Source organism: Felis catus, chromosome E1 (assembly GCF_018350175.1).
Source record: "Felis catus isolate Fca126 chromosome E1, F.catus_Fca126_mat1.0, whole genome shotgun sequence".
In the NCBI taxonomy this organism is placed as follows: Eukaryota; Metazoa; Chordata; class Mammalia; order Carnivora; family Felidae; genus Felis; species Felis catus.
In genome coordinates, this window is record NC_058381.1 from 4,263,215 (window position 1) to 4,289,985 (window position 26,771).

A 26,771-nucleotide genomic window follows, 5' to 3' on the forward strand; every position below is an offset into this window, starting at 1 on the left:
AAAGACACGGGTACATTCCGCTTGGGGGGGGGGGGCGGGGGGAAACGTGGTCCAAAATCTAAACTTACAAAGAAGTTGAGTTCAAGGCTTTTTTTAAAAATGGGATCTGGGCTTCTGGAGTGTCCCAGAGGGAGTGTGATTCGCAGAAGGTGGGAAGTTACTCTTCTGCTCAACATCCTGTGCGTTAAATCTTAGAATCCAGACGGGTTCTTGCAAGTGAGAAGAAAATATGGAGGCAAAGGAGAGGGTTAGAGAAGGAAGAAGGAGAACAGTTCTGGTGGGAAAAGACCAGGGGAACAAGAACTCCAATCGGAGGGTGCGGAGGGTGTGACGGGGGACTGTAACGGTGACAGCCCTGAAGGGGAAAGAGAGCCACCGGGAGGTCGGGTCAGAGACTACTAGGAGCCAGGCCTTCCAGGGCTTTGTGGGGGCCAGGGAAGGACGCTGACTTATTTTCAGACAGCCCTGGGAAGATTTGGGACGAGGCATGACATGGTGTGACTGTCGTGTTACCCATAGACCATGAGGAGGGGCAGGAGTATTGGAGGCATCTGCAATAAACCGAGAGAGGGAGAGAGGGAGAGGGAGAAGGGCAGCTCCAGGGAGGGGGAACAGAAGGTGAAAGGTGAAAGGCTGTGCTCAGACTCGGGTAGGTTGGAAGCCCGGCAGCTGACAGGCTTGGTTGATGGGCCGGATGAAGCGTAAGAGACACAGAGAAAAATCAAGGAAGGCTCCAAGGTTTGGGGCCCCAGGCCTGGGAAAAAGGGTCTGCCATCAACAGAGGCAGGAAGTGGGCAGGGGGCGCAGGTCTGGGGAGCAGGTGTTGGGAGAATGATGCTGGAGGGGTCAGTCGGACAGGCTCCGAGGGGCCCTTCGGGTGGCAGATGGGAGCTCCCTCTGGATGTCTGTCCATTAAAGCCAGCGAAGCATCACCATCAGCCTGCTGCCAACAGGCTCGGGGCGGGAAAGTTCGGACATTTTCCATTTCTCATTTGCAAGTCCAGTTGCCAGTGGCCCAGGGAGGGGGAGACCCCTTTGGGGAAGGAAGGGCCCCGGGAATGGATGTGGCTGGGCCACATCGATCATCATCACGGGCAGAGCATCTCAGGGAGCGGAGAGACCACGAGCTCCAGGCCACCGAGCTTGGAGGTGGCCCAGCAGGCTGGGTCCACCCCTGTCTCTTCCTCACGACATCGCCCCTTAGGCACCAGGACGCGATGGCCCTCCGATTGCACCCCAGGTCCGCGAGTCTCCCAGTTGGGCTGTGCATCTCCGAGTCAGGGACTCAGAGGGACTGTTCTGGCTCCCGGGACTTTGGGTAAACACAGCAGACGTGAGCGGGTCGTGGTTTGTTATGAAATGCAGAAGCTTCCGTGTTTTCCTGAGGGAAACGCAAATCCCTTTTCCCTGGGATTTTCCACAGCTTTGCGGTGAGGACCTCACCACGTACTGGGGAATGGGCTGTGGCCCCTGACCTTTCTCCCAGAGCTCTGTTTACTTTTGCAGAAAACTCTGGAAGGGCCTACAGACGCTGCCTGGCTCAGGGCACCTGGCAGACACTGGAGAACTCCACAAATATTTGGCAAGATGATTCCGAATGCTCCAAGAAGCACAGTTCCGAACAGAAAGTGAGTCTGCTTGGCCCGGTGATGACGGGGTCCTCCCCTCCCCCCGCCCTCCACCAGGGTCCCCCTCCACCCCCACCCCCACCCCCACCCCCAGTTGGCTTTTGGGGCCACACAGAGAGCCTTCCTCTGAAGCCAGTCTGCCCCAGACTCACCTGGGGAAGGTCCACAGTCACACAACAGCCAACCTCCGGCTTTTTTTCTGGCCGCATTTCTTTTGCAGCTCAGGGTGACATGTGGACCCCCAAGGACCCTCCGCTTCTCACCCCTGGCCTAGTACTGGGGTGCCCAGAAATGTTTTCACACCGTGGGCACTTAATAAATACCGAAGGGATGGTTTCACAGATTCTTTTTTTAATGTTTATTTATTTTGGGGAGAGAGAGAGGCAGAGCATGAGCAGAGAGAGAGAGAGAGAGAGAGAGAGAGGGAGACAGAATCCAAAGCAGGCTCCAGGCTCCAAGCTCCAAGATGTCAGCACAGAGCCCGACACGGGGCTCAAACTCACGAACCTCGAGATCATGACCTGAGACAAAGTCGGACGCTTAACCGACTGAGCCACCCAGGCGCCCCTGGTTTCACAGATTCTGAGTCGGTGGGTCTGTGATGGGGTCTGGGCGTCAGACGGGTACCTAGTTCCCCAGGGGAAGCCAATGGCCAGCTGAGGCTGGGGTGGAGGTGATCCCAGGGACTCACCAGCAGGGCTGACGACAGCCTGCCGCTTCCTCTGGGCTCAGGTCTGCAGGGGCCCCCTCGGAGGCAGGGGGCAGGGACAGCAAAACAAGAGTTGAAAACTGCACTCTCCAAGATTGCAAGTAAAGATTAAAGATTTCTCTCTTTAGGAAGGTGACGACCAGGGTATGGCCTCCTCCCCTCTGCAAATGACCGTATTTCCAGGAATTCACATACTCAAAAAAACAAACAAACAAACAAACAAAAAAAACCAAAAAACCAAAAACAAAATCCACAAAAAACGCAGAAACTCCAAAACACATAAAAACCAACTTCTGGCCATGTTTGCCTGTGTTTCTAATAGAGGGTTGACATTTTGCCCACGAAAGGCGAGTGATATTAGATCTTTGCTTTTCAGAGTGTTGGTAAACAAAAATCTCATCAGTTGGGGGTCCTTATGTACGATAAATGGTACTTTTTACAGAGATTGTGTTAGTGCACGTGTGTATATGTGTATGTGTGTGTGTATAATTCTAATTTATAATTTTAATGATGACATTTGGTTTCCATATAACACAAGATATATCAACTATATGTGTTTTTCAGCATTGTATTTTGAAATATCCAAACATACAGAAAAGTTACAAGAATAATAAACACTCACAGACCCATTATCTAAAATTCAAACTGTCTTAACATTTCCCCGGATTTGCTTTTGCTTTGCCTCTCTTCTCATGAAATGTCTGACAATAATTTGCAGGCGTCATGAGATTTCACTCTTAAATATTCATCAGGTCCTTCCTAAGCAAAGACATTATCCCTCATGAGTACAAACCAGCAATTAACTGCATATCAGCTGATGTTTTATCCACATTCAAATATCCCCTGTTTTCCCCTCCAATTTTTATAGCTTTTCTTCCCTGGACTAGAGTCTTGTCCAGGTTTATATAGAGCATTTCATTCTATATCACTTTCGTATCTTTTCATCTGTAATCTCCCCACCCTGGCCCATGACGCTGGCTTTTTTAAAAATTTTAAATTCAAGTTAGTTAACATATAGTGTAATAATGATTTCAGGAATACAATCTGGTGATTCATCACTTACATATGACACCCAGTGCTCATCCCAACAACTGCCCTCCTTAATGCCCATCCCCCATTAGCCCACCCCCCACCCAACACCCCACCCCTCAGTTTGTTCCCTGTATTTAAGAGTCTCTTATGGCTTGTCTCCCTCTGTATTTTCATCTTATTTTTGTCCCTTCCCGTATGTCCGCCTGTTTTTTTTCTCAAATTGCATGTATGAGCGCAATCATATGATATTACAACACTGGCTTTTAGAAGACCCCCCCCCCCCCGCCCAAAGAACTTTGTTCTAGAATGTCACACAAGCTGGATTTGTTTGTTTCCTCGGGATGTTATTAGATGCACTCTCTTGTCTTCTGTATTTCCTGTAATCTGGAAGTTGGATTTAGAGACTTGGGAAGACTCAAGCTGATCCACACAGGTGCTGGGTACTTTGTATAGCATTACATCGGGAGACCAGAATATCGGGTGTCATACCACAGTGATGTTCCGTGCGATCATTTGATCTAGGGGGTGACAGCCAGATCTCTCCACGGTAAAGGCGCTTTTTCCTTTTGTATATGGTCAGTCATTGGTAGGACAATAGTTTGGAACCTTGGATCTTAATCCCTAAGAAACCTTTATCAGTGTTTCAACCTTCATTGATGATGCTTGCTTGAATTGATTCGAGCTCTGTCCTTTCTTCTACATTTACTAGCTGCCATTCTTCTGAGGAGGCTCCTTCCCCTTCCCTCTGGCTTTGAGCATGGCTCTGAGCTCACTAATTGCTTTATTCACTTATTATGATGATGATTTTGATGATCAGTGTTTTTTTTCTAAATTTAGCTAGTGAAATCCCTCCAAACTGGCTCTTGTGTCCTTTTGTGATAGTCTCGTTAGTCTTGGAGCGTTTCCTTATTTTCTGGCACAAGACGACGGTCCAAGATCATCTCGTGTTTTCCCCGTCCCGGGCCCAAATCAGCGAGTTCTCCAAAGAGTTCTGGATTCTCTACGTGGAGGAATGTTATTAGAAACCAAAATCTGATTGCTAGGTGTGTTCACTGTCACTACAACCAGGACCTTTGTAGTACACAGATTTAAGAAAAAAAAAATCACATTTGCAGGATGTTTTTTCCTTAGGCTATATGTTCAGAGTACGGTGTTTATAATTATTGGAAATAATTATTTTCTCTACGTGGCCATGTTCCTGATTGGAGACACGGTTTTATTCAATTGTTCCTATTAGTGTTAAGGATTTGCCTTTTTCTTCTCTCTTTCCTTCTCTTCTCTTCTCTCTTATTTTATTTTTAATAAATACAATATTGACAGGGTTTGAAAGCCAAGACTAGATACAAAACATTTGGTCGGAGAAACCACGCTCCTATCGCTGTCTTTACCGTTTCTGCCTATCTCCTCTACATAACTAACCATTTTAAAGATTTTTCGGTTTATCTTTGCTTCCTTTTTTTTTCTTTTCTTCTTCTTCCCTTTTTATCAGATTATCACGTACAGCTTATGTTTCTTTTTGCAAAACTAAGCCAAAATCTAAATATGTTGTTTTACCATTTTTCTTACGTAAAAGGCGGTATATCTGAAGCCTGATAGGCATTCTGCATTCTGCCTTTTTCACTTAACAGCATGTTCTAGAAGCATTTCTCCCTTTTTTTCCTTTCACAGTTGCATAGTACTCTGTCTACGCTGTGTATCTACCATTGTCCATTCAGCCACTCTGCTGTGGCCACTGGGATTATTTCCAACATTTAATTGCTAATGATGCCACCTCAAATAACCTTGTATGCCTATGTTAGTTCGTATTTGTGATGGTGTATCTCTGGAAAGATTCCCAGAAATGGGGCTGCTAGATTAAAAAGTAGATGCATATACAGCTGTGTTAAATATTGCCAGAGTCCCGCCCCCCCCCCCCATAGGAGTTGTGCCATTTTGCCCTCCCTTCAATGTCCGAGAATACCTGCCTTCAATATGCATACCTCAGTGTATGCATATTGCACACCATGATTACGAAGCATTTCGTAAAGATCTCTGAGTGACTTAAGACTCACCTGTTGGTACTGAGAGTGACCTGGGTGTTCTGGGGTCACTAGGGAAGTAGCCAGGTTTTACTGGAGCTGCATGTAGAGGACAGTTTAAGAAACTCCTCTGAAGGGGTGCAGTTAAACCAATTGTTGTAGGTGCTCTTGGTACCTACGTACATCCCCTTGCCCTAACCAATTCAGTACACAATTGTCCAACTTCTTAGCGTTAGCACATGCGTTTCTTTGCTGGTTCTCTGGTTCTTGGTTTATAGCCTATCTAGAAATCCAAAACAAATGCAAATAACACATTAATGAATAATATAACTGAGGCCCCTCTTTGTGAAACAGACCACAAGTGTCTTCGAAGTTCAGAGTTGACAATACACAGACAGGCATTCAAGGAGGACTTCTTGTAAGAGGTAGGTTGGTGCTGGTTTTAGAAGGATAGATTTAGTTTTGAGGACAGGAGAGACCAACGAAAACAGTTAGGGACAGGACAGGATTATGGAGATCTTGATGGGGTCCGTAGAAACTAATTCTAGACAGAAATATGGTTGGGCTTGATTTGGAAAGACTCAAAAGTTACGTAGCGATTTCTGCATCCAGGCCACCACTACAAGAAATGTTTAAGAAAATCCTTAACATAGAAAGGCATATATGCCAAATGGAATTTGTATCAACATAAAGGAATGCAGAGCACCAGAAATGGTAACTAGGAAGGCAAAATTTTTAATCTTATTTTTTAAATCTCTTAAAAGATAAGTGAATAGGGGCGCCTGGGTGGCTCAGTCGGTTAAGCATCTGACCTCGACTCAGGTCATGATCTCATGGTTCGTGTGTTTGAGCCCCTCATTGGGCTCTGTGCTGACGGCTCAGAGCCTGGAGCCTGCTTCCGATTCTGTGTCTCCCTCTCTCTCTGCCCCTCCCCTGCTCACACCCTGTCTGTCTCTCTCAAAAATAAATAAACATTAAAAACTTTTTCAAAAGATAAGTGATCAGTTAAAGTGAAAATAGTAACAATGTATTATGGGCGCTAATATACATACAAGTAAAATGTTCAGCAGTTGCACAAAGGCCAGGATGAGGGACGTAGCAGTATGATAAGTTAAAGATGTGTACTGTAAACATGAGAGCAACCACGAAAAAGCAAAACAAAGAGGTATGGCTAGTAGGTCGTTGAAGAAAGAATTGAGTTAAAAAAATACACTCAAACCAAAATAAGGACAGAGAACAAGGACAAGACGGGACGAAGATCTAAAAACTCAGCCAGATAAATAACCCCATTAAATGTAAATGGTCTAAACCCTCATTAAAAGACAGAAACTCTCAGGTTAGATTAAGAAGATAAAACAAAAGAACATAAAATCCAACTATGTTCTGTCTACAAGACCCAGGCAATTGATTTTTGACAAAAGCGTCAAGGCAATTCAGTGCGGGAAAGAATAATCCTACCAAAAAAGAGCACCAGAACAATGGGATGGGAAAAAAAAGAAAGCGAACAAACAAAAAAGCAAACAACCCTAAACTTCAACCCTTGCTTTACACCATGAATAAAAATGAACTAGAAATGGATTATATACCTAAATTTAAGAGCTCATTCTATTAAACTTCTAGGGAAAAAATAGCTGAAAATATTAAGGCCCTTGGTCACGTCAGTATTTTTTTTCAGGGAGAACTCAAGTGCAAGCAGGACAGAGGCAGAGGGAGAGGGAAAGAGAATCTTAAGCATGGAGCCTGACATAGGGCTCGATCTCACTACCCTGAGCTCATGACCTGAGCTTAATTCAAGAGTCAGATGTTTAACTGACTGAGCCATCCAGGTGCCCTAGGACTTTTTAAACAGGACACAAAAAGCACAACTATATAAAAAAAAGTTGATAAATCGAACTTCAACACAATAAAAAAAAAAACACTTCTGCTCTTCTAAAGACACTGTTAAAAAAATACAAAGGCAAGCCACAGGATGGGAGAAAATGCTTGCAAAACACTTACCTGACAAGAGATTTATATCTACAATATATAAAGAACATTCACAATTCAACATTCAGACAAACAATCCAACTTAAAAGATGGCCAAATATTTGAACAGATACTTTATCAAATAAGATACACAGACGGCAGATCAGCACATGAAATGATTCTTAACATCATTAATCATTAGAGGAATTCACGTTAAAATCCCAGTAAGAATCCTACTACATACCCATTAGAATGGCTAAAATTTTAAATACGGATGATATGAAGTGTTAGTAGAATCTAGAGCTACTGGAACTCTTAATCCACTGCTGGTGGAAATGTGAATTGATACAACTTATTTAGAAAACAGTTCGACAGTTTCTGAAGAAGTTAAAACATACATCACGCTACTCCCACCATTTTATTTCTGCATATTTATCCGAGAGAAATAAAAACCTATGTCTACATAAAGACTTGTACAGAAATTTTCATAGCAACTTTATTGGTGAAAGCCAAACTCTGAAAACAACTCAAATGTCCGTCAATAGGTGAATAGATAAATAAATTGTGGTATATTCGCGATGGAATACCACTCAACAATAAAAAAGTAGACTATTGATACATGCTATGACATGGGGGGAATCTCAAAGTAATTATTCCAAGGGAAATAAGGCTGATCAAAAAAATAATAAATAAAGAGTACATATCATAGGATTCTTATATAAAATTTTTAAAAAATGGAAATTCATCTCGAATGCCAGAAAGCAGACCAGGGTTTACTTGGGCATAAGATGGTAGGCGGGAATGTATTATAAAGGGTCACAAGGAAACCTTTGGGAGGTTATAGAAATGTTCATTATCTTGAGCGTGGTGATGAGATCACCGACATATTCATACCTAAGTTCATCAAGGTTAATTCTTCAAATATGTACAGTTTATGGTCCACCAGGCATGCTTCAATGAAGCTGATAAAAGTGTTATGTGGAGATGTTTAAGGCATGATTTAGCAGGTAATACGTATTCTTTGTGGGTTCTTGTACAAAAATGTATTAAGAAACATAATTTTTATGGCGATTAGTATGATGGATTGAGTGAGAAGGTGGGATTCCACTGGAAAATCACAACAACAGACTTTCCGGTAAATTATGCCCTGTTCACAATCAGGCTACCCAGAGACTCAGGGAAAATATTCCACTATTTTATTGGGTGTCCCTCTAAGGGGTCATGAATGAAAAGTTGTTTTAGGAGGGCCCCATCTTCCAGAGAAAGGGACTTCTATACTCTAGGAACAGCATGCCCAGGGACAAAGAACCTGTCCTCATTTCTAAGCCACCCTCTGGTGTTCTGGTGTTCTGGGCACAATACTTCCATGATACTGAGAATCTTGGTGCATCAGTGCTGGGCTATGGGACAAGCCAGGAGGGTGAGACCCCCAGTGGGCTCTTCAATTCATCAAGACTCTTTGGCCTCTAAGTGTGCCAGAGAGCAGTCTAAGCTACCCCACTTGGCTGTCAACAAGGCTACCGTGCCTGCCTAGAACCTTGGTCATCCTGGGAATGGAGCTGGGGGTTGGAGGTCATAGCTTCCGGGCTCGGTGGTCAGATCTACCCCTTGTCTGTGCTCAGGTGGAAAACCACGCCTTGCTGTCGACCTTGCAGCTGTTGTACACCGTGGGGTACTCTCTCTCCGTCATCTCCCTCCTCTTGGCTCTCACCATCCTCTTGTTTCTTCGGTGAGTGGAACTTCTGCTGGCACCCTGGGATTTGCTTCCTGGCTCCGTCTAGAAAGCAGAAGACTGGGCTGAATGACATCATGGTCCACCAGAGCTGGAAGGGATCTGAGAGTCTCCAGCCCATCAACCCCGTTGTGCAGGCAGAGGGGAAAGGGATAACGATGGTCCAGTGAGAAGCACTGGGTCACTGCAGGTCACGGGGCACTGCTAGAACTGGAATCTGGGAGCCCTAACTCTGATTTAGCCACTTTGGGATTGGGTAGCCTCCTGTGTGCCCTGCCCTACTGGAGGCATGGTTTTTACAGAAGAGATTAAGAAACTTCTCCAAAGCAAATTAGTGAGCAGTAGAGCTGTGATTTTAATCCATGGCCCTCAGACTCCAATTAGCTATGAATCATTTGAATGCTTCCTTGGTGCCAAGCATTGTTCTAACCACGTTACATGCATTAAGCCCTTTAAATTTCTTCCCTAATCAGAATTAAGGTTAATTCTAATCCTAGAAGATTAGCATTATTATTAGCCCCATTTTATAAACGAGTTGACAGAAATATGGAGAGATCAAGGAACTTGCCCAATGTCACACAGCTGGTGAGTGCTGGGGACAGGTTCACAACCAGGCAGTTCAGAGCCTGAGCATTTTCATTCCCTTACGCTGCCTTTCAGGATCCCAGAGCCTGAGTGCATTTTACTAAACCATGTTTTCAGACATCAACCAAGTGATTTATTTATGGACGTCCTAAGGAGCCCTCCAAGCCTGCGTCTTGGCCTCACCCCTTCAGGAACATAACTGAGTATGATGTGGCCGAATGAACATTTGATACAGATGCAGGAGACCTAGATGGGCACTGTGGAGGCCTGGATGCTAGTTCCAGAACAGGTCCCCACATAGGCTCCTGTAGCACCAGGTCTGGCCCCTCAATCCCAGGATGTTCTGTGGCTCCCCAGAGCACAGTCACGACCATATGCCCCATCTAGAGAGCAATTCTTGAGCAGTGGGAGCATTCCATAGCCTGTACCCCCTGCTATCCATGACCTCCTACACTCGCCTTCCCAAAGTCCCAGAAGCAAGCCAGGAGAAAGTAACTGCCCAGCTAAGCAACTGCTTTAGTGAAGCCTAGGTTGACCAGATATCCATTTTGCCCCTAGTGCTGGAAAGAACAAGATCCAGTGCCTGCCCTCGAGTGGCACCCAGTCTAATTAGGGAGAAGGATGCATCAATAATAAACCACCTGCCTCCAGTGCTGTTTAGAAATTTAAAAAGTCATACTAGCTCTAAAGCCAGGCAGGTGTGTGTGCTGCATGGGGGCACAGGCAAGGCTGTGAAGGCACAGTGATGGAAAAGGGTCCTTTTGTCTAGAGACACTAAGGACACACAGTTTTACGCCAGCCAGTACAAGAAAAAGAGCCTGCAGGAGGCTTCATGTGGGTGAGAGGGAGGTAATGAGAGCTGACATTTTCTGGGCACTTACTAGGTGTAGGTACTGTGTGCGTACTTTGCACCCCAAACCAGATTGTTGCTACGGCAATCCTTGAAGGAAGTGCTCTCGTCCGTACAGGCACTAGAGCCTTGGAGAGCTGTGCTTTGGCCTCCGAGTGTCTGGGTCTGAATCTCACCTCCACCACTTACTTCTCTAGGACTTTGGACAGCTGACTTAACCCTTCTGCCTCAATTTCCCAATTTGCCCTCCACGTGTACATGTTATCCCCCATTTTCCAGAAGAGGGAAATGAGGCACAGAGAAAATCACATAACCCGGCCGCGTGGCTCTGGAGCCTCCACGATGAATGTCTGTCCTCTAGTGATAGGTACACAGGTGTTTCCAGCACATGCCTGTTGGTCTGAGCTGTTCTTTCCTGAGCAGAGACACTTGGTTTTTTCCCTGCGCAGAAAACTCCACTGCACACGCAACTATATCCACATGAACCTGTTTGCTTCTTTCATCCTGAGAGCCCTGGCCGTGCTGGTGAAGGACGCCATCTTCTACAACTCTTACTCCAGGAGGCCCAACAGCGACAACAAGTGGCTGTCCTTCGTGTCAGAGGTATGTGCCTCCCTACCATAGCCTCCCACCCGGCAGATCAGGGCTGGGAACCGTGGGGTGGGAAGGCAGGACGGGGAAAGGCAAGAAGGACACGAAGGGGTGTCAGAGGCCTCTGCTGAGAGAAGTATCATCGGACTAAAAACAAAACCCCAAAACCAAACCCCCAAAAAAACCCCCAAACCTCCCGAGAGTGAGACAGGTAAAGGAAATCAGCCACGGGCTGCTGTGTGCCCGCGGGTGGGAAATTTCTTCATCTGTGAAGCAAAGAGCTGAACCAGATCAGTCTTTTTAAAAAACTATTATTACTAATTTTTAAAGAGGCAAAGCTTTCCAAATTGAAATCTGCCTCTGTTGGGATGCTTTTTCTTTTATCCTATTAATACTGGTTGTAGTAACTTGTTAAATTAACCTTGCACCCCTGGAATAAACCCAACTAGGTTCTGATATATTACTCTTTTCCTATATTTCTGGATTTGTTCGCTGAGGCTGTGTTTTGTTTAGCATTCTCTCATCTGCCTCAGTGAGCAATTTTTTTGTGATAAAGAAGCTAAAATTTACGCTTACGTCAAACAAAGCGGACTTGTTACCTCTTTCTCTGTTCTCTGGAAGAACTTATTTAAGATGAGTATTTTTCTTCTTTAAATGTTTGATAGATCATTCCAGTGAAGCCACTTGGGTCCAAAGTTTGCTTTGTTGGAAGGCTTTTAACTGGGGACTGTTTTCAGCTCTTATATTCAGATTTTCCATTTCTTCTTGTGTCAGCTTTAGTACCTGGTGTTTCTCTAGGGATTTGTACGCTTCATCTAACTTTTCAAATTTCTTGCCATCATGTTGTTCGTGGTTTCTGAAGATCTTTTAAGATCTTACCATCATAGTTAGAGCAGTATTGCTTTCTGTGTCCCTGATACTGACTATTTATACTTTCACTCTCTTCCCTCTTGATCATCCTTACCAGATGTTTTTCAGTTTTACTGGATTTTCCATAGAATGAAATTTTGGCATTGCTGATTCTCTTTGTTTTATGTTCCCTATTTCATTAGTTTCTGCTTTTACCTTTATGCTTTCCTTCCACATCCTTTCCTTAGGTTAGATTTTGCTGCTCTTTCTCTGACATGATAGTTAGGATAGTGGACTTTCAGCCTTTTTTCTTTTCTTTTTTTTTTTTTTAATTTTTTTTTCAACGTTTGTTTATTTTTGGGACAGAGAGAGACAGAGCATGAACGGGGGAGGGGCAGAGAGAGAGAGGGAGACACGGAATCGGAAACAGGCTCCAGGCTCTGAGCCATCAGCCCAGAGCCCGACATGGGGCTCGAACTCACGGACCGCGAGATCGTGACCTGGCTGAAGTCAGACGCTTAACTGACTGCGCCACCCAGGCGCCCCAATTTTAACTAAGGCTTTTAAGATTATAGGCTTTACTCCAGGTGTGGTATTAGCTACATACCACACATTTTGATATGCGGTATTTTCCATTCATCTGGGTCAGAAATAAGTTCTAATTTATATTATTTCTTTTTTGATTCTTGGGTTATTTAGAAATTTATTTCCTCCTTTCCAATCATCTGAAGTTGTTTTTTGTTTGTTTGTTTTGTTTTTTAGATTTTTGGTTTCTAGCTTAATTGAACCAAGACCAGAGAACATACCTTTCAGGGTTTCCTTTAGGGAAATGGCGCCAGGGAATTCTCTCTGTTTTTGTTTGTCTACAAATGCCTAGAACGTTAAAAGAAGAGACTGGGCTTTGAAACCTACAGGAAGCCCCCCTTCCCATTTTGGTATTGTCACCAGCCTCTTTGGGATTGTCAGCAGGTTTGGGAGTGAGGGGGTGAAGAGGGAGGGCTGTGGATGGGGGGCCCTTCTTCACCATCTTGGGTCCATGCGGGAATGCCTGGCCTCACCCTCGGGTGCTCTGTCCTCCTCAGATATCTGTCTCCTGCCGCTCTGCCCAGTTCCTGCTGCACTACTTTGTGGGAGCCAATTACTCGTGGCTGCTGGTCGAAGGCCTTTACCTCCACACGTTGCTGGAGCCCACAGTGCTCTCTGAGAGGCGGCTGTGGCCCAGATACATGCTGGTGGGTTGGGGTGAGTGACCCGAACCCCCAACCTCTTCTCCTAGGGACCATCGGAACATATGAACCCAACAGATCCTTTGGTTTCCCAACTGGAGGGACCATCTGGGATGGATAACTCCTCAGGGACGAGAGACTGAAGAGAGCGGGGGGCGGTGTGCACACACGCACAGAGAAGCACAGTGCTGTAGACCCAATGCTTATGTTAAAAAACCGACAAGGTTTTGGGAGAATCAGATACCATTCCTCCCACCCCGTCCTCAGCTGTAGTCACCTGCTTGGGCCACCATAATAAAATGCATAGACTTTATGGCTTAACCAACAGACATTTATTTCTCATAGTTGTGGAGTCTGGGAAGTTTGAGATCAGGATGCCAGGGTGGCCCAGTTCTGGCAAGGGCCTCTTCCTGGCTTGTAGACAGCTGGATTCTGACTGTAGCCTCACATGGTGGAGAGAGAGAGCGACAGAGACAGAGACAGAGACCGAGAGAAAGCAAGCTCTCTGGTCTCTTCCTACAAGGACATTAATCCCATCATGATGCTTACCCCTCCCTCCAAACCTAACTACCTCCAAAGGTCCCACCTCCAATTACCATCACACTGAGGGTTGGAGCTTCAACATGGGATGGGAGGGGACACAAACTTTCAACCCATAACATCAACTGAGTCTTCAAGACAAGATTTAGAGGGGCATCTGGGGGGCTCAGTTGGTTGGGCATCCAGCTTCAGGTCAGGTCATGATCTCACAGTTCATGAGTTCGAGCCCCATGTTGGGCCCGCTGCTGTCAGCCTGGAGCCTGGAACCCGCTTCAGATTCTGTTTCTCCCTCTGTCTCTGCCCCTCCCCCATTCTCTCTCTCTCTCTCTCTCTCTCTCTCTCTCTCTCTCTCTCTCTCACACACACACACACACACACACAAATAAATAAACATTAAAAAATTTTTCTAGAAAGGGACTCCTGAGTGGCTCAGTCAGTTAAGATTCTGTGTCTCCCTCTCTTTCTGTTCCTCCTCCTCTCGCACTCTGTTTCCCTCTCTCTCTCAAAAATAAATAAAGATTTTTAAAAATTACAAAAAAAAAAAAGATGGGCTCTAGACCCTGAAACCCCGTTGTCACAAACTCTTAGAGAACGTGATGCTGCAGGATTCAGAGGAAATGCCCTTGACTGACAACTTGGGAGACTTTGGTTAACGCCTTGGATTTACTCTGAGTTGCTTTGCAACATGTGGCAAAGGTTTTCTCCTCTCTGCTTCCTGGTTTGTGGGACAGTAAAACAACAGATGGGCTCTGTGCCACCCCAGGTCTCTCCAGATCTCAGCCTGCAATTCTCTAATAGTTGGGCTTGTAATCGGATGTGTTTGGCCCATCAGGCCGGGGTGGGAGGCAGGCAGATTGAGTCACCCGGCCCCTAACTGCATTTCCCTGTTGTCTCCCCAGCCTTCCCGCTGCTGTTTGTGGTACCCTGGAGTATTGCTCGTGCACAGCTGGAGAACACCGGGTAGGAAATTCACACCCACTTTCACACCTGCTTTCACCTGCTCGCAGCCAGGAATTCTAAGATATGCCTAGATGCAAGGATTTGTGCCATTTTCCCAAAGAGCATATCCACCACCCCCTTCCATTTTGGCTGTCTAGAATATGCTTAGGAATGTAGATTAAAAAAATCAAAGACCTTTCTTACAGTAATGAGTTTGTTAGCTTAGGTATATACGCAAAGTAGCACAAAATCTGCTCAAATTAATGCAAAAATTGGCTGCCTAGGTTAGCAGTGACCCTCAATACGTAAGGATATGGGTACAAAATTGGTTATGGCGTCATTATTCACAGTGGAGGGGGGCAAAAAAAGCGAACTGAAATGAGTGAAGGGGGTCAAAAGGTACAAACTTCCTTATAAAATAAGTAAATCCCAGGGATATGAAGTGCAACATGGAGACAGCATGGTGAGTTGATAATACTATATTGTATATTTGAAAGTTGCTAAGCAAGCCTGTTTTGTTAATTGATCTATTTAAATGTTTTTTTTAAATTTATTTTTGAGAAAGAAAGAGAGACAGAGACAGAGTGTGAGCAGGGGAGGGGCAGAGAGAGAGAGGGCGGGGGGACACAGAATCCGAAGCAGGCTCCAGGCTCCGAGCTGTCAGCACAGAGCCCGACGTGGAGCTCGAATTCTCGAACTGTGAGATCACGACCCGAGCTGAAGTCGGACGCTCAACGGACTGAGCCACCCAGGCGCCCCCAAATGGGTCTATTTTAAAGGTCCCTGTTGCAAGAAAAAATATTTGTAACTATGTGTGGTGATAGACGTTAATTGGATTTATTGTGGCAGTCATTCTGAGATATATACAAATATCGAGTCATGTTATACACCTGAAACTAATATAATGTTATGTACCCATTATACCTCAATTAAAAAATAACCCCAACCAAACAAACGAAAAAGTGCCTGATCATGCACAAAAATGAGAAGCCATGAACACACTGTGGCATACCTATATTGCGGAATATTATGGGGAATACTGACAAAAACAGGTTGGTTCCGTATCTTTCGGCTTCTCGGGCTGACTCCCAATAGCACATTGCCAAGCCTGTTGTGAATAATGTATGTTGTGTGATCATGTTCTTTTCCCTCCAAATAATCGTTACCAAAAGTCCCCTATGCATAATTAAGAATTTACTTTTGGAGGGGCAAAAAAGAATTTATTTTTGTGCGAACGTGGGGAAAAGTGTAGAGGGTCACACACCAAGGAAGGGGTTTTAATCCTGTTTTTTCCCCTCTCCCCCCCTCAGGAGAATCGTGGGTGGGAAGTCAGTCCTTCCAGAGGGTCTGAGGCCGTCACACTCAACCTTGTCCCGCCTGCTCTTTGCCGTAGGTGCTGGGGAACCAACAGGAATAAGAAAATCTGGTGGATCATCCGGGGGCCCATGCTGCTTTGTGTCATGGTAAGGACCATCCCGGCCCCTCTTTTTCCTCTCTGAACTTGGCAGCTGTGGGGCACCCCGCACCCCTGCACCTGTCCCCCACCCAATTCTCTGGCTCCAAACGAGCCTGGACCAGTTCCTTGAAGAAGGAGTCGCCGAGCTGTGAGTAGGATGTGTTGAATGAGAAGGAACAACTTGGAAACTTCGCCTTGTTCTGGCTCTGGGCTCAAATGTAGGCTTGTACGCACGCCTCCTTCTCTCTGGGTCCGCAAACTATGTATAGCAACCTATCACCTGCTCGGCGACCCCGTACTGGGGGCTGTGATTTGTACGTGGGTAGGTGTCATTGTTCCGTTTCTTCTACCCACGAGGACACGGAGGAGATGGCAAGAGACTTGCCTCAAGTCCCAGTAAGTGGGGGCGCTGGATCTCAGCCCAAAGGGACTGACTGGGGGCACTGGCACTTGTCGCCACAGCCCTGTGCTGCTGCCCACCCCCCCAATATTTATTGACTCCTGCCCACGTGCCTGATGCAGACCTGTCACGCATTAGTACCTCGCTTTGGACCATCCTGAGATTTGCCGCTTTATCCACCCACTCCCCCCCACCCAGCTGCTGTCCCCAGACGTTTCCACCGAAAGGTGGATGGTCACACCCCGCCTTGTGTCCTTCCAGATCTGCTACTTCCGTAGCAGAAGTTACGGTCCCGGCAATGTTTCCTTACACGTATGTGTCTAAAACCTGTCCGCTGCCCCCTTGAGCCTTGTGTTCTTCATCCTGGCAGCCAGTCCGGACAAATGGCTGTCCACATGGGCTTACTCAGCGAACGCCTGGGACCCATGCTCCCCGGCACTAGAACGTTCTCGCTAACCAGCCAGGCCCTCCCCGGGATGGAGCTCAGGCTCGGTGCAGCTGGAACCCCAGTGTTTACTCTGCAGTCCTTCTAGAGGAGACATCCATGCTTGTTATTGATGCTCTTGATTGATTCCCTTGGCTGCTCTTAGAAGCACCGTGGTGTCTTTTTTTTTTTTTTTTAATGTTTATTTATTTTTGAGAGAGAGAGAGAGAGAGCAGGGGAAGGGCAGAGAGACAAGGAGACGCAGAATCCGAAGCAGGCTCCGGGCTCCGAGCTGTCAGCACAGAGCCCGACGCGGGGCTCGAACTCACAAACCGCGAGATCATGACCTGAGCCGAAGTCAGATGCTTCACCGACTGAGCCCCCCGGGGGGCGCCCCACCGGGGTGTCTTGAAAGATTCTTCTGTGCTTGGGTCTCACGCCCAGAGATTTGTGTTGCGTTGATCTCAGGTGTGACCCAGGGATTCCAAGGTGCCGCCAGGGTTGAAGAACATCTTGTGAGGCACGCTCAATGCTCCAAGTGTGGCCACCCAAACTCTTGTAGTTTCAGGTTCTCAGGCCCCACCCCAGCCCTGCTGAACCCAAATCTGCACTGCAACAAGATCCCCAGGTTTGGGGTGCACATCGAAGCCTGGGGAGCTCTTTGCCCACACACCAGTGGTTCTCCAGGCTGGCCGTGCGTTAGAAACTTAGTGACTCGTATTGTAGAGAATTACATCAGAAATTCTGGAGGTGGGGCCCGGGCGGTTGTAGTCTTACAAGCTCGCAGGTGGTTCGAATGGACTTCTCCTGGTCCCTCCTTGTTCCCGTAGCCATATTCTCTCCCCGCAGGGGAGCAGACAATGTGCTTTATCGGCTCATCTCCGATAAAGTGACCTTTGCGCACTCTTGCTGTCACCAGCTACGCAGAAGTGGCCAGAGTCGCCTTAGCTCACGGTGGCTCCTTGCTCTCCCATCCACACCTCCCGCTCCCCCCCCCCCCGCTCCCCCTGCCCAGCGAATGACACCGCCATCCATCTACCAGCTACCCAAGCCCCAAACCTGGGTGCCCTCCTGCCTGCCCTCCCTTCCTCCCTGCAACATGCACTCAGACTTAAGTCATCAGTTCTCTCTCCAAAGATCTCTCCAAGCTGTCCCTTCTCCCCCCCCCCCCACCCCGTCTCCATTGTTCTTCAGCCTCTGGGGATTTCTCGTGCACACTTGTGCAAATGCCACCTGCTTGGTCTCCCTTCTTCCTTCTCGCCCTCTGACAATCCATCCTCCGCATTGCGGCCAGAGTGGTCTTTCTTGAGCAAACTGTGGTTACGTCTGTCTTCTATGTGTGTCTTTCTCGTGGTGCACTGTTGCCCTCGGGCGTGCCTTCCAAACTCCTTAGTGTGGAAACTGTTGTTACTCCTGGTCTACTCATCCAACTGCAAGCACCCCACGCTTCATTTATATGGAGAAACTCACCGTTCCCCGTATCCTCACTGCTGTTTCGCTAGTCCCACATTTTGCACACGCTGCCTTCCTGCCCCCAATGCCCATCGGATGGCCCCGCGACTGGTGAACACTGAACTTCCTGCTTGGAGACTAAGCTCTTTACGAATCTCTCTACCTCTCAAGTTAAGAGTCGACAGGCATGCCTGAAAGGGACACGTTCATAATCGTCCTCAGGTCTCTGAAGATCTTACAGAGGACCTTGCTGAACTATGCTTGTCTTGGACAAGAGGAATGGGCTTAAATAGAAATGGGAAAACTTCCCTTTGGACACAAGGAAGAACGTCAGAATCTAAACTGGTAAAACATTGGTGTGGACCACAGAGAAAGGCTTTGGGTTGTTTATCTCTGTCCATTTCCAAGAGGAGAGACTCTGTCCTGAGAAGGAGGCTGCAGAAACTCATGTCTTCCTCTCCCTCCCCCCACCCCACCTGATGTCTTCCTCTCCCTCCCCCTCCTTCACCTGATGTCTTCCTTTCCCTCCCCCACCTCACCTCATGTCTTCCTCTCCCTTCCCCCCAACCGATGTCTTCCTCTCCCTCCCCCCACCCCACCTCATGTCTTCCTCTCCTTCCCCCCACCCCCCACCAGCTCTAGGATCCTATACACTCCAAGGACAGTGGGATTTGCATGCCCTACATGAAGTGCAGGCTTCGTGGTTAATCTATGGTGTGCTGACCTCTCTAGGCTGCTGTTTCATCTATAAAATCAGAGTTGGCCCAGACCAATGGTTCTCAACTGAAGGTGATTCTACCCCCTCATTTGGGCAACTCTGGAGATATTTCTAATCATCTCAACTGGAGTGGGGGTGCTGCTGGCAGCTAATGCATAGAGGCCAAGGGTGCTGGTGCACAAAACAGCCCCCACCACAAAGCATTATGGTCAAGAGTACTGCGGTTGAGGAACCCAGGACCAGACAGTTGGCTGTACATTATAGCTCAGGAGGATAAGGAAAAAGCCATAACTACCCCCAAACCGGACTCTACCCTAGATTGATGGAAACAGAACTGCCAGGTTGGGCTTCCTTAGCTTTGGAATCACACGCATTCACTCTCTTGCACCTTCATTTAACATTTATGGAGCACCAGCTGTGTGCTTAGCTCAGTGCTAATTTCTTTCTGGGAGAAAAAAGATGAATTCCCCATACTTTTTGCCCTCAGTCAGTTCAAATCTAATAGTTGTGATTTTGAGACTCATCAGACTATGACTGAGCCAATAATTGCCTTCATGCTTAGTTAGAAGACCACATGTTACAGTTTTCCTCTGACCTGAGTGAATGTAACCCAAACTCCAAAATAGAATTCCTTGAACCACACATGGAAGGAACCAGGGCCCCTGAATGTCTTCATAGAGCAGAGCTTCTCCCATTGCAATATTTAGTAAGCAAAATAATTAATAATAATAATAAATCTTTATTGTGTTTGGGGGAACAAAAAGAGTTTCTTGACCACATATTTTCTAGCTAAGCTGAAATACTAAAAATAACATAATAATCAAGATGTTGCTCATAGCATTTGGCATTTCAGGGCACTTCGCAATCTCATTTCACCTTGTCCAAATCTGAGGCTGGTTCCTATTCTCTAGAGGATGGATCAGAGGTTTCTGGGAAACCCCCAGGCCAACTCAGCCCCCCAGGCAGCATCCTTGTTGCCATAGCTGGGCTTCCCCCACCACCTCCAGATTGGGTCTGTGTCTACAGATCAGCATCTGGGCGAAGTGAATGAATGTCATGCTGGGTTTTCAGACCTCCCACCTGACTTTATCTACTGCCTTCTGGATTCTCTGTGTTTCAGAATAACATATTATGACAGCCTGAACAATTCAGGTGCTCTGTAGGTCTTTCATGAGACATAGAAATTGGAGACTTCCCAATTCCCCTCTTCTTCAGGATAAAAGACTCTACTACATAAATTAAGCTGTTACCCCTGAGTGTACATTAAGAATAGAACCATTCTGGGGCACCCGGGTGGTTCAGTTGGTTAAGCGTCCAACTCTTGATTTCAGCTCAGGTCATGATCTCACAGTTCGTGGCACCGAACCCCATGTCGGGCTCTGCACTGACAGTACAGAGCATGCTTGGGATTCTCTCTCCCTCTCTCTCTGATCATCTCCCCACTTGTTCTCTCTCTCTTTTTTTCTTTCAAAATAAAATAAACATTAAAAAAAAAGAATAGAACCATCCTGAAATATGGAATATTCTTATATCCCGGTCTCCTCTGCTCCCAGTAGAAAATCCATAAAGCTTTAGTTAGTCCAAATCTTCAGGGTTTACAAAATACATACATTGTGCAAGATTGTTCTATCCATATCGTAATTCCTGGAGTTAACGGAGCAACCAAATTAAACAGCCAGTTGAATAGCTTTTTTGAGCCAATGACTGAATGGACCATCTGTTGACTTTATGAAGTTTTATAGTCCAATGCCTTCATTTGTTCTTACTGGATCTTCTCTAGCAGCCTCAGGACTTGGCAAAGCTGAGAAATCAGTAAAATTAGTCTTCACTGGTCTTGTCCCTTTTTAGGTCTTCCACCTCACCAGGAACCCAGGGGCGTGCTGTGTCCTCAAAACATCTCCTAATTTCCATATCCCCTCCTCTAAGAGTTACAGTGGGAATCTCTCCATACCCTGCATTTTCCCACCCCATTAAAACTTAGTTTTGACGCATCCCATCTTCTGCTTCCCATGGTGAAAGTAGGTCAGATCATAAGTAAGCGATTGAATTATTCATTGTGAAAATGGACACATGAATGAATAAGAGTTGGAGAAAGTCCCCCCCCCACCCCACCCCAAGTGTTCTTTATCTTCTATGTGATGTGTACACGTCAGCAGCGTTCTAGGGATGAACTATTTTAAACCAAAGGAGCAACTCTAATGGTAGGCATTTTAGTCCACACAGCAGGCCAGAGGAGGAGGGGTTGGGGGTAGGTGGAGAAGCTTAGGGGTAGATGAAGCCCACTTCTGAGCCCCCTACTATGTTAGCCATCACCTATTATAGCACAGGACCTAAACACAGGAGCTGCAATGCCAGGGAAGTGTCACCAAGAATCTTATATCTGATAATGCATTCTGCACTGTCTAGGACCTGAAAGGGAACGTTATATATCTGGGGTCCTAAGCATCCCCATTCTGATCACAGCATCTAAGAGGAATTGGCTGGGTTCTTGGAAGATTTCCTCCTTCTGCTCCTTTTCCTACTTCTGTACAGATGAAGAACAGTACTACCCAACGTGCCTACTGACTCTTGTCTTGTGTCTTGACCATGAACCCAAGCTCCACGGTCAACCAGGCTGGTGTTTCATCCCGTGGCACTGAAGAAGCACTTCCTCTGCACGGCCCATTGGTTGATGCCCATTTTCTCATGTCTGGTCCCTGGAAGGCACAAACAACAGCAAATCCACATCCTCTCCATCACAACCCTTCGTATCCTAGGAAACAGTCCTGATCAAAATTAACTTGCTGAAATATGTGCCTTTCCCCAGTTAAGCTTACTTTACAAGAAAAAATGCTTGAGTTCAACAAATCACTAAGCCAAGGACACAACGTTTTCTCTTCATGAGGAAAAGCAGATATCCCATTAAAGAAATAAATTACTTGGTTGCATTTAGTTTGTATTTAAGTGTCCTGTTGCTAAATATTCCTTGGCTAGGAAGCTCCATCATTCCTGTTGGCTAGTGGGTTGGGATAAATAGCCTCTTGCCTGGAACTGTAGACTGCTAGCTTTGAGCACTGACTCTCCTGAGGCCAATAAGGCAAGTCTCAGTAGGTACACATTGGATTCTGGAGCTTGTGTTTCAATATGTGGTTCAAGGGATTTGTTTCCAGACAGGGGTGGGGGATTAGTACTGCACTGGCTCAAAGTTCATAGAGACTTTGATCTCTAGTTTGTAGACTCCATTAATCGTTACCCAATCACTGTCTCCACTGGCTCTTTTTTCATTGCATAGAGACAGTTTTGTCTTTTCCATTAAAACAAAAACAAAAACAACAAAAACAAAAACCTGTAACCCCAAACCTCTTCCAGCCCTGCACAGAAAAGTGATTTCCTTCTGTATTTCTTGTCAATTACTCTTTTTATTCTTCTGCTTTCCTTCACAGCCAAGCCTCTTCAATGTGGTCTACACTGGCCGTCTCCCTCTTTACATCTAGCTCACAAAACAAAGCATTGAAATCTAGCTTGGGCTCCCACCTGTGAACTGCACCTTCTCTCAGCTCTTTGTTGCTAAATGCAGTCTTATTTTGCTGAAATTTCGGGTAGCATTTAAGCCTCCTCAAAGTTCTTACAGACATGAGTTTCCAGGACACCACTTCCTTGTGGTTCGCTCCAACTGCCCGGGCCTGTTCTTTCTCAATCTCCTTTGCCGTCTCCGCTTCCGCCATTCCCTTCATTACAAGGTGAGTCTCTTACCCTCTTTTTCTCCCAGTCTGCACAGCTTTTCTGGCTGGAGCCAGCCATCGCTGGCTCCATGCTCCAGCTGGGACCTCTCTGCTGAGATGCAGACATAAATATGTCACTGCCTTGGGACATCGCTTGTGTCCAAAACAGCTGGAATCATCCCTCTTCTCTCCACACCGCTCTTCTTCTTCCATGTGCTTATTCTCAGTGAATGGTAATACTGTACATCTGAGATCAGCCGAGAAATGTTGGGGTCATCTCTGACCTCACATCCAACCACTAACAAAGGCCATTTGACTCAAACTCCTTAGAAAGTTCGAATCCCTCTCCTACTTCCCATCACTGATGCACCATGGCTGTGGCTTTACTTCATCTCTCCATCATCTTCCTCCGATTAGTCTCCCCTCCTCTGGTTTTGCCTTCATCTAATCCATCCTTCCCACAGCTTCTAAAATGATCTTTCTGAAGTTCAGAAATATAAATCTCATCGGGTAACTTACCTGCTTGAGATTCATCGCCGGCTTTCCATTGCTCTCAGAAGAAAACCTAAACTCCTTCCTCTAACCTTGAGAAGACTGTGCAGAAGCTGGTTCTCCACCCCTACTCCAGCCTCACTTTTCACAGTTCTTGTTCTCATTCTCCAAGCCCTACCCACACTCAAATATTTGCCCTTCTACCTCTCCAAGAGCCCCACAATGTCTCACGTGGTTGCTGTCAAGGTGTTGGCCAGGGCTGTGGCCGTCAGATGGCTTGACTGGGGCTGGAGAATCAGCTTCCCAGTGGCTCATACACATGGTTGGTAAGCGGTGCTGGTTGTTGGTAGGAAGACTCAGTTCTGCCATGTGGGTTTCTCCACAGCCTGCTGAAGTGTCCTCACAACATGGCGGTTAACTTTCCCCAGAGGGAAAGAGAGAGCAAGAGAGACAGAATCAGGTGGATACCATGCTCCTGAGGACCTAACTTCACAAGTCACATAGCATCCCTTCCGCCATATTCTTTTTATTAGATGCACACAGCTAAGTCTAGCTCACGTACCAGAGGGAAGGGAGAAATTAGGCTCTGCCTTTCGAAGGGAGCACTGTTGAAGAATTGTCCGCCATATTCTTTTCATTAGATGTACACAGCTAAGTCTAGCTCACATACCAGAGGGAAGGGAGAAATTAGGCTCTGCCTTTTGAAGGGAGCAGTGTTGAAGAATTGGCACACATAGTTAAAAATCTCTACCAAGGCTGACAACAAAGGGATGAACTTTCCCAACCCATGACAGGTGTGGAATATAGTCTAGGGAGTGGGGAACATGTACTTTCCAATAAATTCCATGGCAGCAACAAGATCTCAGGTTAGATACCAATAGGGCTGGAGTTCTTTACAGAAGGGAGGCAGTGAGTTTTCTGTTTCACGGAAGGAAAAGTAATTATCGGGTAAAGCTGTGTGTAAGTACCAGCTCCATCACTTACCTGCTGTGCGAACTTGGTAATTGTAATTGTTCTTCTGTGCCTCTGTTTTCTCATTGTATCGCAACATAAAAATAGTGTGGTTTCCTCAGAGGATTCTTATAAGGATTAAATAAAATAATCTATGGATGTATCAAGATGGCCCTAGGAAGAGTGTGGATGACCACAGGCACATACTACCCGAATGGTCAATTGCCAAGTTTCCCCTGGTTTATCTGGATAAGGATCCAATGGCCAGGCCCCAGATGACCTTGATATTCATAACCACATGGACTCCATCATGTATTTACCCATATCTGCTTTTTTTTCCCCCCAAGGTCAATTTCTTCATCTTCCTGAAAATTGTCAAGCTTCTCATTTCTAAGCTCAAAGCCCATCAAATGTGCTTCAGAGATTATAAATACAGGTGAGTGGCCTGAGGTCAGTACCCAATGCTCCAAGATTATTTTGACCCCTTCGGACTGTCCTGGTTAATGCTCGGGGAAGAGGGGCATGAGTTACATCAGTATGTCTATCTCCTAAGATAAGAGTATCTGGAAGAGACCCTCTTAAAAGGTGTCATGGTGTCGTGTGGGGTTTTTGCCACTGATGAGGACCTTCTGGCCCCGTGGAAATGAAGCGAGTAGTCAAGGGTACACATTTCCCGTAGCAGGAAGCTTAAAATGCCCCTAAGAATGGGTGGTTGAGCCATTTGGGTGAGCCAAAGGAGGGGCTCTAATGGTAAGGATTTTAGTCCCCGTGGCAGGTCATAGGCAGACATGTGAGTGGGGACAGCCAGAGCTCTGTTTCTCTCTAAGGCTAGAATCGGGCCTGACCCACACGTGCTGGGAAGGTGGTTTTCCTGTTTAGCTGACAAACATTTAATGAACACCTACCATGTGCCTGGCACTGAGCTTGGAACAAAAGAAAGGTACTATGCAGACCTGGTCTGCAAAGACCACACATTCCAACCCCAAGGACTAGTATATTGGCGTGAACGTGCATCAGGGAGCTGGTGCTGGCCATGGCTCCGGATTCTCTGAGTGACCTTGGGCAAGTCACTTGGCCTCTCTGGGTCTGATTTCTGGTGTGGAGAATGGGAATGTCACATGAGACCCATCTCTTGCCTGTTTGGAGGACCGAAGAAGGTCATAGATGTGGGTTCTCAGTCTAATCAGATGTGGTGAGTGGTGTTTGCCCAGGATCCAGACCCCAAGTCCTATCTGCTTAAAACCCTTCTTCCAGGAGGTCCCGAAGGGTAAACACGCATGGTTCCACACTGGCAAAATATATGCTATAATTGGCCCAAATATTTTGCAAACACCCTTATCCCCAGAGCACTTGGGCTGGCTTGGACAACACAGAGCCACGCCGACTCTCTTGGCGCCTCTGGTGGAGACTCTAAGTGGCTCAAAGTTTCTTTGGCCCTTTCCCAAGGCTCAGCCTCCAACTGTCCTGTGAGGGTGGAGGTCCAAAAGCATAGTCAGAGCTGTTCTAGTCCGCCCACTGAGGGTCCATTCAGGGAGGGCAGCCCTCTCACCAACCAGGTGCAAGGGACACTGGGGCATCTGGGAAACTGGAAAGAGAACATCGTTCCCCACAGACAGATCAGAGAGCAGACAGATCCCAAGACACCACTCTCCATGCAGACTGAGAGCCTGCACCCTGCTATTTGGTGGCCCCAAAGCCCGCCATGTACCACTGGGGCTCTCCCCGTGCTCCAGACCCACAGTGCCCCTGCAGTAACTTTCCATTCTGGCTGCTTGTAAGTGTCACCTGACAGCCAGCCTAAAGGATAGACTCGTGAGTCTCCCCACTGGATATTCGGACTCAGTAAGTGCGACATGCCCCCCCCCCCCCATGTGGACTCCTTATGGAGCTCCCCAAGAGATTTTGATACACAGAGTGCAGGACCTCTGCCTCAGATGCCCTAGTGAAATAATGCATGGAATTTTCTGGTGGGGCCGTGGCAGATGTGTTTCTAAGCAGCCTCAATACCCCTTTTTGCAAGGTCTCCTTTGGAGTTATCCAAGATGGCGGTCTCTAAACTTTCCTGATCATGCATCTTTTTCAGTAAAGAAATTTTGAGCATGCCTCTTATCATATGTACACATGGTCTGCTGAACTAATACGGACATTATAAAACACAAAAAAGAGAGAAAATTATAAAAGATAGATTAAATATTAGCACACAGAACTCCCATTATCTTTCCTTCTTATATTTTCTCCTAATACCAAATGGATTGTCTTGAATATCCCTGAAGCGTACATGACCGATTGGGAACCAGTGATCTAGGGAATCGTAAATCAAGATACCGGGGAGACCCTCATGGCCGAGCAATGATTCAGGACAGCTATTTTGGGGGAAGAAGGGATAACCTGTCTGACATACACAATCTATCTGGAAGGTTCTCTTTTCCTTTCCCAACTCTCGTTCAAGGATAAAGCTTGAAAAGAGGAACCGGGGTGCAGGGCCACCTGGAGGCCCCCCAGGGGGAGCCACC

At 46.5% G+C, this 26,771-nt stretch overlaps 1 protein-coding gene across 4 annotated transcripts in view; it reads left to right on the plus strand.

The window, feature by feature from the left end:
* The window catches only part of GLP2R (glucagon like peptide 2 receptor), a 56,304-nt gene that overhangs the window by 12,818 nt on the left and 16,715 nt on the right, over window positions 1-26,771 (plus strand). For all 4 annotated transcript variants that reach the window (XM_045044865.1, XM_019817165.3, XM_045044867.1 and 1 more), the window contains exons 5-11: window positions 1,507-1,628; window positions 8,975-9,081; window positions 10,969-11,122; window positions 13,042-13,201; window positions 14,625-14,685; window positions 16,058-16,127; window positions 24,606-24,694. In XM_045044865.1, the coding sequence (XP_044900800.1) occupies window positions 1,507-1,628; window positions 8,975-9,081; window positions 10,969-11,122; window positions 13,042-13,201; window positions 14,625-14,685; window positions 16,058-16,127; window positions 24,606-24,694 (763 nt within the window). The remainder of the gene's footprint in view (window positions 1-1,506; window positions 1,629-8,974; window positions 9,082-10,968; window positions 11,123-13,041; window positions 13,202-14,624; window positions 14,686-16,057; window positions 16,128-24,605; window positions 24,695-26,771) is intronic.